General features: G+C 33.0%; 1 protein-coding gene across 1 annotated transcript in view; it reads left to right on the top strand.

Annotated features, from left to right (window-relative positions):
* LOC145297659 (transmembrane protein 94-like) overlaps nucleotides 1-9,822 on the top strand; it is a 222,808-nt gene extending 212,986 nt beyond the window's left edge. The window contains exons 27-29 of the mRNA XM_080143827.1: nucleotides 1,381-1,474; nucleotides 3,611-3,772; nucleotides 9,086-9,822. Coding sequence (XP_079999953.1) covers nucleotides 1,381-1,474; nucleotides 3,611-3,772; nucleotides 9,086-9,158 — 329 coding nt within the window. The 3' untranslated portion in view covers nucleotides 9,159-9,822. The remainder of the gene's footprint in view (nucleotides 1-1,380; nucleotides 1,475-3,610; nucleotides 3,773-9,085) is intronic.
* Nucleotides 9,823-12,255: the final 2,433 nt, after the last annotated feature.

Below are 12,255 nucleotides of genomic sequence, written 5' to 3'. Positions count from 1 at the left end.
AAAAAAAAAAAAAAAAAAAAAAAATTTTCAGTTAACGATGCATGCATATCAAACTTGACAAATTAACACAGTTAAACATAAATATATATTTGCACATGTGTAGAGCATACACATTACATCGAACTATTCCTTCCAAGTTTCAGTTTTGATTCTTTAGCAGCTTTTTTTCTGGCTAAAAACCAAATAGATTTCATTCCACAGGTCTGCATGCCCCATATATCAAGTTTCAAATCTGTAGACCAAAAATTGGTAGTGTGTTCCACAGATATTCATTCTAAATGCAACTCCATATGCTATGCAGTTATGCACAATGTAGAAAATATGCACAAATAGAATTGTGCATAATAGTGAAATCAAACTAATCATCTAATTAGTAAAAAAAACAAACAAACAAACAAAACGAATAGTGAATTAATAAAAGTTTGTTTTTAAAGGAATATGAAAATTAGTTATCCTTTTTGAAGTTGCTGATATAATCACAACTAAGTATATAAGGAAGTTGTATTTTCTTTTAAAACAAGTGGGTTTTTAATATCAATGTCAGTACGACAAATAACTCAGCTTCATATATGTATAGATATACGAGGGACATTCCAAAAATAATACCTCCTGTTTTTTATTCTATCTGAATCAATCAAAGGGGATTGCAAATTGCATTGCTATGATGACTGAACTTATGCATTCATGATCTGAAAGTTTAATTTCTTTGTTGCAGATATTGATGGTGTGAGACTTAAAGAATGCTACCCTTGTCATGGACGTGTGTCAGTAGCAAAGAGGCGTCATTGAATTCCTGGCAAAAGTGCATTAAGAATGATGGTGACTATGTAGAAAAATAAATTCTGGACCACAAAAGATTGCTTGTTTTAATGGTACCACTCCTGTTTTCTTAGCTTTTCAACTTTTTGAGTTAAAAAAATAGGAGTTTTTACTTTTGGAATGATTTGTGTGTGCATTAGTAGAATTGCCTTAACGTAGTGTGTTAAAAAAATCTCTTTACTTTTTTTCTTTCTGCTAATGGTTGCAAGAAAATTGATCCTATTATTTTTCAAGCAACTTCAGAAACAAATTAATAACTAATAATAAGCCTTCCATTTAAAATTTGGAATGATAATTAGTTTTAAGAGCTTACCAAAGTATACAATGTAATATAGTTTAAATAAGTCCATTCTAAAATCTCCTGTATTTAAATTTCAGAGATGAAAATTTGCTTTGAGGAAAATTTAGAAGAAAAAAAATTATTGTGGATAAATTTTTTCACTTAGTTTTCTGTCATTTTTTGGGGATCAGCCATATATAAATGTTATAAAAGTGTTTTTTGATCCCCAAATTTTTAGAATTTTATTTTCAGTTTTTGACTTAATTTTTTCATTTCTGCAGTGTTCATATCTGGCAGTTTTGTCCATCGATCAGATCACATCTGGAAAGAGCCTCCATACACCAACAGTCTCTGGCTCATTGTTGTATTTTGTATGTAAGTTAAAGTTTTACATAGTCAATTTCTTCATTTTTCTTTTCATGTAATTATCAATTTAAAAATTGTCGAAGCATTAAAATTAATTTCTTTTCGATTTAAAAAAAATTATCAATTCAAAAATAGCTGATGCTATAAAATCCAAACACAAATGTACACTTAGTGCTGCTGCTGTACACTGGACTTCAACCTAGCAAAGGAATTGAACATTGCATGACTTTTAAACTTACATCTCTTACTTCCCTCATCTTTTTCAAGTTCTTCATAAGAAGTAGGGTAATTTTTCTAACTTCAAATAGTTGCTTTCCTCTCACAAATAAACAAAGTATAATTCTATATTTTAACCATATTTGCTTAATTAGTTTTCAATGTAAGTACAGAACCAACAATCAATCGTTAGACTGTATACGTCTACTAGATAACATAAAAATGGTTTCACGTCTTGTCTATATTGTATGAAATTATGTATGCATGCCAATGGCATTCAATCTAGGTGGGGTTGATTGGCTTCCCCTAAAGGAGGAAGTTTCATGGGAATATCAAGTTCACAACAGTTCCCATGTTACATTTCACTGATGGAGATGGCCGAGTCGCCAATTTCGTTTGAGTCTATTTAATTTCAAAATTAACAACTTTCGTCATTTCCTTTTACTTAAACAATCGTCAGTGGAATAGAAAACACACGCAGCTGGTTATAAAAATGTTTTATTTCTGTACATAGAAGTTTTTAATGACAGTGATAAATCTGATGGCTGCGTCATAGGGCTTGTGGGTGGTGTGTAGAAAACTGTTGCTACCCCACTCATTTGTTGTTGTTGTCTTCTCACTGTTTCTTATGTGACCTAGAATGACAATTCCAATCGGCCGAAATTCCAATCGGTATTGTTTTGCAAGAATGTGGTCATTCGCTTTGACATCATCTCCTGGCTCTCCCTAGACTTGTGACCACCTTTTTGTTTGCCGTCCTTCACCACACGAATGTTCCGCACGTGACCCTTGGTCACATTTTGTGGCCGAATTTATTGTTTAACCTCCTATCAGGGTGGTCCTGGATTATGACCTTAAACTATATCTGATGGTGAGGCCCTAGCTTGTGGGCTTTGGGCAGTGTGGAGCCACCCTTTAATTGCCATTGCTCCCAGGTTCACTCTGACCCGGAGTGGTAGTACCTGTTAGGGTCCCAACTATGGGTTAAATAGAAACAGACTTGAAAAAAAAAAAAAGAATTCTATTAAAAATTTTTCCTTCATAATCACTGGATTCGGCATTAAATGACCTGAAAAGTGTTGATATGTCGTAAAACAAAAACAACCAACCTACCAGGGTTCTGCTATGCAACACCCAGTCGCTTCTATATGAAATTATGACATAGATAACTCAATAACTTTTAATCTGATCAGGCTGAAATGTTGGTTTCTAGTGTAAAATAGATGAACAATGTTTCATTCTAATATTTGTAACAACTTAATCATCTTCGTTAACATGTGAAGGGTGTTAGAAAGATATGTCTAGAAATGGATGAAGAGAAAGTATGTGTGATAAATGTGCTAGTCCAGTCGTTAAAAGTTCATATTAGGAAAATGCTTGTATGTACATTTGTTAAGTTAAAGCAAGTTATGTGTGTAAGTGTGTGTGTTACATTGAGTTCACATGTCCATAGGTCCTTATGTTAGATTTAAGTCCTCTTTTGACAACAATAAAACCTGTGGCTGGGCAAGTTTACGTCCCAAGAGAGAAGTTTTGTGGTCAATTAAAACATTGTGAATGAGTAGATAGCAGTGGCCATTTCATGGCTAAAAAGAGGAAGGAAACAAAGTTAAATGTTTCTGCCAATCACTGTACGGCTCAGAAATCAAGATGATTTTTTAAAGCATTGTTAATGGCGGCTTGTAGCTGCAACTTATTACGCTTATCAAAGAGCATTAGATTCATACATCAAATATAAGTTGAAATTCTGTAAAAGTTTCACTCTTGATCAAACTTTATCTTTTAAGATGTGGAACTTTATCTTTTAAGATGTGGGACTTCATTGGTTTATTTTAATTTGAACAGTGCATTTTTTTTTTTTTTTTTTTTTTTTTTTACATATAAATAATTTCTAATGAACTTCTATCAAATTTTCTTTTCTTTTTTCAGACTGATTTTTCAGATCATTTTCTTTCTTTGTGACACTGGAATCTATGGGGGTTTCCAGAAGAATTGGCTGTCTCACATTCATCCCGCCATTTGGGTCATTTCATTTATTTGGCCCCTTGTGACTCTCGCATTCAGTGAATTGGTCAAGCGGTATGAAATAAAGTAAGAACAATTTTTGTTATATATTATTCATATATATATATATATATATATATGAATACTTCGTTTACTCATAAAATTAATATATGAATGAAAGTATAAATTTATGCGTAAACTTTAAGTATTTACTTCAACAGTGCTCAATACATAGGTAGAGCTAGTTAGTAAGTTATAAAATATATATAGCGATTAAGCTACACTGAATATTCCGCGTTTCATCCACTCTAGGATTCTTCAGGCTTACCTGAATAAGCCTGAAGAATCCTAGAGTGGCTGAAACGCGGAATATTCAGTGTAGCTTAATCGCCATATATATTTTATAACTTACTATCTATATATATATATATATATATATGAATGAATAATTTTTAATAAGTAACATTTAATTTCATTTTTTAAAAGTAAGTTAAAATATTTAAATTTATATTAATTCGTTTATTTTAATGTCTTCAACTAAGGTTAAATATTTTGTGAATGACTTCCAACATTTTTTGTGTTGCCTGTTAGTATGAGGTCGTCATCAACTGATTCTCTCCATATCTTATGCAGGCCTTTACAATATAAAACTATCAATTTTGTTGTTGAGCAGGTTTCTCCCCCATACAAAAGTATAGGTCAGACATGTGTTTCCTGATGCCACTCTTGCATATGATGGGATTTATGCATTTTGTAAAACTGTCAATTGTTTTCTGGAGACATTTTATGCAGCATATACATATATGCTTGAATTAAGAAAAATTGTTAAAAATTGGAAATCCGGAAAGGAGTTGAAATTTTGGGTTTTATTCCGCAAGAAAAAGTGTAATTTTCATGCAACTCAGCATGTTATGAGTTTTTAAGCAACTTTATTCTGTTGACATTGATTGTAAGCAACTTTATTCTGTTGACATTGATTGTAAGCAACTTTATTCTGTTGACATTGATTGTAAGCAACTTTATTCTGTTGACATTGATTGTAAGCAACTTTATTCTGTTGACATTGATTGTAAGCAACTTTATTCTGTTGACATTGATTGTAAGCAACTTTATTCTGTTGACATTGATTGTAAGCAACTTTATTCTGTTGACATTGATTGTAAGCAACTTTATTCTGTTGACATTGATTGTAAGCAACTTTATTCTGTTGACATTGATTGTAAGCAACTTTATTCTGTTGACATTGATTGTAAGCAACTTTATTCTGTTGACATTGATTGTAAGCAACTTTATTCTGTTGACATTGATTGTAAGCAACTTTATTCTGTTGACATTGATTGTAAGCAACTTTATTCTGTTGACATTGATTGTAAGCAACTTTATTCTGTTGACATTGATTGTAAGCAACTTTATTCTGTTGACATTGATTGTAAGCAACTTTATTCTGTTGACATTGATTGTAAGCAACTTTATTCTGTTGACATTGATTGTAAGCAACTTTATTCTGTTGACATTGATTTTAAGCAACTTTATTCTGTTGACATTGATTTTAAGCAACTTTATTCTGTTGACATTGATTTTAAGCAACTTTATTCTGTTGACATTAATTTTAAGCAACTTTATTCTGTTGACATTAATTTTAAGCAACTTTATTCTGTTGACATTAATTTTAAGCAACTTTATTCTGTTGACATTGATTTTAAGCAACTTTATTCTGTTGACATTAATTTTAAGCAACTTTATTCTGTTGACATTAATTTTAAGCAACTTTATTCTGTTGACATTAATTTTAAGCAACTTTATTTTGTTGACATTAATTTTAAGCAACTTTATTCTGTTGACATTAATTTTAAGCAACTTTATTCTGTTGACATTAATTTTAAGCAACTTTATTCTGTTGACATTGATTTTAAGCAACTTTATTCTGTTGACATTAATTTTAAGCAACTTTATTCTGTTGACATTGATTGTAAAAAAAAAATATTTACAGGAACGTCCACGTGAAGGTTAATGAAGATAGTGGTAGGATGAAACTAAATTGTAAACCTTTGCTCATATCTACTGCATTAATTTGTTCTAATGTCTTATGAAACATTGTTTCATTCAATTTTACCCAACTGATGAAGTTGAAAAAACAAAATAAATTGTTCATCAATCAACCCTTAATTGTAAAACCAATACTATACCCGCTTCTTGAATGGTGTTTGTACAATTAGTCGATTTCTCTTTATCTTCTATAGCTAGTATTAAGAAAAATATTTATGCCTTAAAGAAAATAACTACAATGAATGCCATTTATTGTTCATATATTGTAGAAAATTAATTTTAAGCAAAAATAATGTTTTTAATTAATGTCCAATACTTATTGTATACTTTTTTGTAGATTATCAAAAAATAGGTCTCTTGGTTTTAAAAAATGTTCTTTTTTTTTTTTTCTTTTTTTTAAGCACATATCCAGTTTAAAAAAATCCTTTAGATTTGTGTGAGATTTGTACTTAGGTATTGGCATCATAAAAACTACTGTTTTAATGATGTGTACTCTGTCTATTCCTTTTTTTTTTTTTATCAACCAATCACACTTTTCTACTTGTGTATGAGCAAACTTCTAAAAACACCATAGTTTTTCATACTATGAAGATTGAATAAAATGAGATAAATGAAATGAAAACATTGTGCAGAAGATATTTTCTGCACTTTTTTAATATCCATAAATGTTGACCTACTTATATCAAATGTTTGGACAATGGATATGCTCTGAAAGGATGCATCTGTGGATGAGTTTTATAGCATTTCTCTTGACCCAGACTGCAGAAAGAAATCTACAATGAATAGAAGCAATGTTGGAATAAGCAGAGTCTAGTGTCCCATCCTATTTTAAATTGTAAAAGACATTTGATGTTTTTGTTTTCCATTGACCTTCAGATTAATATGGACAAGACAAAAGTTATGATCAGTGGCTCTAACTTGCATGCTCGGAAATATTTGAGAGTTTAGCAGATTTGGTGTTGACAGCAACTGTATTCTGTACAAACTGTCATCATTGAGTTTAGAAGCAGTGCAGTGGACTGCAGAGAAGATTAACCCCTAATCTGAAAACTATTGCTGTTGAGTGTGTGCTGATACTGCTTATTCAATTGAAGCAGTGATGAAAATGTTCTGGGTTTTCTCAGAATTGCAGATTTTAGCATATGAGATATAATCAAATGCTTCAAATTGAAAGAGAAAAAAAAGCTGATCAAAGCAAGACTTGAAGATCAAAAATACCTTCACAAATTAAAGTAAAAAAACAATTTATCTAACGCAAAAGATGAAAAAGAAAATGATGATGCAGCAAAATCAAAAACGATCTTTAAAAAACATGCTAACTCATTGTTTAGTTATACAGGGTGATAAAAAAAAAACGGGCCCCGTGGACACTTTATGTAATATCTCCATTATTTATTCACCGATTGCCTTTATTTCACAGGACATGGCAGAATCAACGACCGTGAGTACACCAAGACCTCAGTGGGAGCTGGGATAAAGAATACATTGTGTTAAATTTTACTACAGACTCATTTAAGAAAACCCAGGACAGTTTCATGCGTCAGTTTGAATGTAAAAAGGCTCCATCCAAAAGCAGAATTCAGAACTGGGTTGACCACTTCAAGAAGTATGGGACCGTGGAGAACCTCAACGCTGCCAGAGAAAACCGTCCAAGCCACTCAGGACGTCCCAAGAAGCGAACAGCCAAGCTGGTCGAAAGAGTGAGAGAGTCTCTCCAGCAGAGTCTGAAACGCTCTGTACGTAAGCAAAGTCAGTCCCTCGGTATGTCCTGTGAGACTTGCAGGAGAATGCTGGTGAACGATATCAGGGCTTACCCATACAGAATACAGACGCTGTAGACCCTTACAGCCTCAGACAAGAAGCAGAGGAGGGCTATGGCAGTCAAGATACTCGAGAAGATCGAGGAGACATCAAGTTTCCTTAACCTCCTTTGGACCTCAGATGAAGCCCACTTCCATCTTGATGGAAAGGCGAACTCCAAGACAAATGTCTTCTGGGGGTCCTCCAGACCCAATGAAGTAGCCACCAAGCCCCTGCACTCTCCTCAGTGTGGGCTGCAATCTTGGCCAGAGGTATCATTGGACCAATTTTCATCGAAGAATCTGGCAGAGCAATGGCAGTCACCAAGGAGCTGTATGTGGAGGTCCTCAAAACCTTCAAGAGTGAGCTCCAGACCATCTACCCATCGCTCATGAGCAAGTTCTGGTTCCAGCAGGACGGACCAAGTTCTCACACCTCAAACTTGTCCCGAGATTGGCTGAAAGAGAACTTCAGAGGCCGAGTGATCAGTCTCAAGACTGATTTTGAATGGGCACCACATAGCCCGGACCTAAGCCCCTAAATTTTTTTCTTTGGGGCTATTTTAAGGACAGAGTAAGCGCAGGGAAACCCAGAACCATCACGGAACTCAAGCAAGCCATCAGGGAGGAGATGAGAGCCATTACCAATTCGGCCTGTAAGAACATCATGGACAACTTCATGCTGCGCCTCAAGAAATGCACGGAGCTAAATGGAGGCCATCTAGAACATATGCTGTAGAATGGAGAAAAAAATGGACAAAGACCCTAGTAATTTCACAAAAATAGTTTTGTTGCTGATTTTATTTATTTATTTTTTTTTTTTCCAATTGAAATTTATGTAAAATTTTTAAGTTTGGTATTACCAAAACCCACTTCTATTTTATATAAAAAGTTTTCCACAGTAAATTAAAATCTTGCTTGGTGTATTTTTCACAAGTTTCTTTTTATTTTTGACGCATAGTTTACAGCAACTATATTCGTATTGTCATGTTATATGCAAGGGAATGCTGGGCTCCCGTTAGCTTGGCTCTTCTGAGGATACAGAGGAGTGATATGGCTAGAGTTTGCTGGATTTGTGTCATGTGCTTTGATGACGGTCACTTCTGACTACCTGTTATTGAGGTTGAAGATGTTCCTACTAAAGTCAGCACTGCATTGCAATTACCTAGTATGAAGATGTTGAATAAAACTGTGATTGGATAAACAGATATACACACGTTCCAATTGCGGATAAGCAAAGAAAAGGTTGAGAAAAATTTGGAATGACTTTATCAAAGATAACCTATGTAAATGACAAAATTTTATGAAGTCACTTTGTGTCACCCATGACCAACTTTTTAACATCTTATTTTCACCTTTTCTTAGTTGTCATTAAAAGTACAATAATAGTTAACAGGACCCCACTCCTAATGTTAAGAATGGGTTTCTAAATGTTATGTTCTTAACATGGAAAGGTGGCAGGCTTTGTTAACTATTCATATTTTTTTTTTTTTACAGTCTTGTCTTAATTAATCTTATCAAGACTAATTGCATTTTTTTTTCTTCGTTTTTGTAGGCTCAATGTTCGCTACCAGAAGAGAGCCCATCTCGCCTTTGAAACCAAGCTGGGCATGAACTCACCATTTTGAGTGTCTTGTACCATTTTGTTTAGAGAAAGAAAAGTGGAAAGGGAAGAAAGATTTACCGACTCTTTAAGTAGTGGGATTTGCTGTGGTTTTCATATATAGCTGCTCTCACTCATCTTCCATTCCTTCTTTACTCACAAGCTGCTGCTGCTGCTGTCTTGACGTGGGGGGAGTAGGCAGGCAGGCATTGGAGATTTGTATCACGTTGGCAAGCACACACCATTTATAAAACAACACCAAAAAAAAACAAAAAAAAAAAACAAGTAAAAGCCAGCCTGATTTGTGTTCAAATGTGATAACTCTTGGATGTGATGGGTTGTTTCCCCTTGATACAATTGTCAGTTGAAGTTGAATTTTGTTTGTCTTTATTGACAGTTCCTTCTGCTTCCAACTCCCTTCACATTTGTTTTGTCCCCTATTCTAAAAAGGTTACTATGAAACGTACAGGTCTCAAGCCCACACCATCCAAGGAGGCCACACATGTGCACTTCCCTCGTTCCCATTTACTAACAGTGACCCCCACCCACCCACACAAACTGTTACGTAACAAGCCAGACCCCAAATAACCAAAACGCAGCATTTCAAACTTCACTCTCCCTTCATGACATTTTTATTACACTTATTAATAAAAATATTTCAAATTTAAAAGGAAAAAAAAAAGCTAAAATTTATTGTTCTGCCACTAATTTCTGTTAAAAGTGGCCAGTGTCTTTGGGGCCATTTTTTTTCTTTTCTTTTTAGGAATTTGGATAAAAAAAAAACATACAGTAAAATTTTGCAATAATTGGGGGGAAGAGGAGTATATGAAGTGAGTGTTTCTTTGCTGTATGTGCATATATGTGTATTAACACATGTGTGCATATGTATGTAGATTTCTTTATTTCACTACCCCAACTCTCCACCATCACACACTTGTTTATTTGTTGGTCTTATATATATATATATATATATATATATATATATATATTTAAGAAAAAAAAAAATTCCTTTCCAAGAGTGTTGTGGTAAGTCAGTAACATTTTTCTGACTTGAAATTTAAAAAAAAAAAATCACTTTGAAGAAAAAAAGGGTTTTGTCCAGAATTCCTTCTATATTTAAAAAAAAAAAAAAAGGAAAAAAAAAAGAACCTCCATGATGTACATACCAATGACAAAATGAAAATATATTAAAAAAAAAAAAACATGTGAATTTATCAAGTAGTTTTATTTTTCTAAGAATAATTTTTAAACCATTAATTCCAATTAGGGGTTTGAAAATTATTTTTAGAACAACATAACATAGACATAATAAAAATTTTGCAAGTTTGAATTATTGTTGAGTTATCTCTTTCCTCCGTTTATTTATTTTTTAAATTATTTTTAAAATGTTGACACAAAAATCACTCTTTGATTCTCTTATTTAAAAATAAAACTACTTCCTCAATTTACGCGATTTTAGGAATATATTTTTGTTTCTTCATTGGGTATGTATATCATATGGATTTTTTTTTTTTTTTTTTTTAAATATAAAGGAATTCTGGACAAGGGCAAAAAAAAAAAACCACCTTTCATAAATTTTCTCAGCATTTTTTTTAACAATAAATATTTAAATTCTTCCCTTATTTGATAAATGATACAATTGTTGTTGTGAGGAGATGGGGGGGGGGGGGCTTAAATTATTTCCTGTTTGAATAACATTGGCAGGACTTTTTCTTTTTTTTTTTTTTTTATTAATTGGCTTTTTACAAATTTCTTACATGCCAAAAATTCATTGCGATACTAAAAGCAGAAATTGGATTGTCACAAGTTGTTTTAATTTATTTTCTTTTATCATTTTTCAAAATCGATAAAAAACGCTGAGGAAATAAATTTACATATCCATTACGTTTGTTTTTGAAAACTTTGAGATTAACTCGTTCATTATGAATGACAATTCTTTGTTAAACTTCTTTGGTCTAAATTTTTTTTAAATTTTATTACATTTGTTTTTCCTCTTTAAAATAATAAAAAAAAAAAAAAAAAAGCTACAAGAATCGAATATTATTATCCTAATTATTATTCTCGCAATTGGAAAAAATTGATTTAGCACGACACTATCGTTTTTAACTCCTTTCCATCCCAAACAAGGCATATTGCTACTTGGATGTAAGAGGCTGATTTAGAATCATGTTTAACAGGGAATTGTGGGAGTTAAGTAGCGAGATGTCTGTTCACATTACATTTAAGCTTCTGCATGTAAGTACAGTCAGGAAAGCAGGAAACAGGGAGGGAATTATGAAGTTGAGCAGTCTAAAGGAAGGAAGGAAAGAATTATTAGAATAGAAGGCTTTCCAGCATCCAGAAACCACTACAGTTAAAAGGTGGGATTTTGCTGTTTGTTGGATTGGTTAGGAGTATATATGCTAAGGAGACACAAGTGCATCCATTAAAATACTTGTAAAACAGGTACAGTGATGCAACAGAGGTTGGAGCCTGGTCAATAGTGTAGGGGTTTACTAGATCTTGAGACTTTTTTGGACTCTAAGAGGGAGAGACTAGCAGTAGATGCACAAGCCCATGTGTGGCAACAATACTCCATGTATAGGGAAATGGTGGCTTTCCAGAAGTATAGGATACTCTCAGGTATAATTTTCTAGCATGGTAGAGGGGAGTCCACCTTCTTTGCAACAGTCTTTGCAATATTTTCAATGTATTTATTCCAGTTAAGAAGTTCAAACAATGAGGTATGGTGTTATTTGTCATAGCAATCAGTGGTTGAAAATGTTTTTTGTAATTGTTAAAGCAAAGAAGTAGCATTAAATGTTATTGATTTACAGCCTCATTCGACTACAAAATGAATGTCAGTTTCTAAGGTTTCTCACATTGCCTTGGATATGCGTATATTAGTTTTTCCCTCATGTCTGTTATAAAGCGTGGTGTCATCAGCAAATATATCCATCTCAAACCATTATATATATCAAAAATAATAAAGGTCCAAAGATCGCCCCCATGTACACTTGCAGTTATATAATGTTGTTTAGCCTCACCTGCTTTATCCAGTACGTGGTATATATGCATTTAGAGATGATTACAATATCAGCAGTAGAATGGGCTTGCCTAACTCCATACTGTTGGTCAGAAAG

The sequence above is a fragment of the Euprymna scolopes genome, chromosome 18 (genome assembly GCF_053919585.1).
Source record: "Euprymna scolopes isolate OS-2025 chromosome 18, ASM5391958v1, whole genome shotgun sequence".
NCBI classification, from domain to species: Eukaryota; Metazoa; Mollusca; class Cephalopoda; order Sepiida; family Sepiolidae; genus Euprymna; species Euprymna scolopes.
The sequence above is the reverse complement of the archived record's forward strand: the minus strand, read 5'-3'. Positions and strand labels throughout refer to the sequence as shown.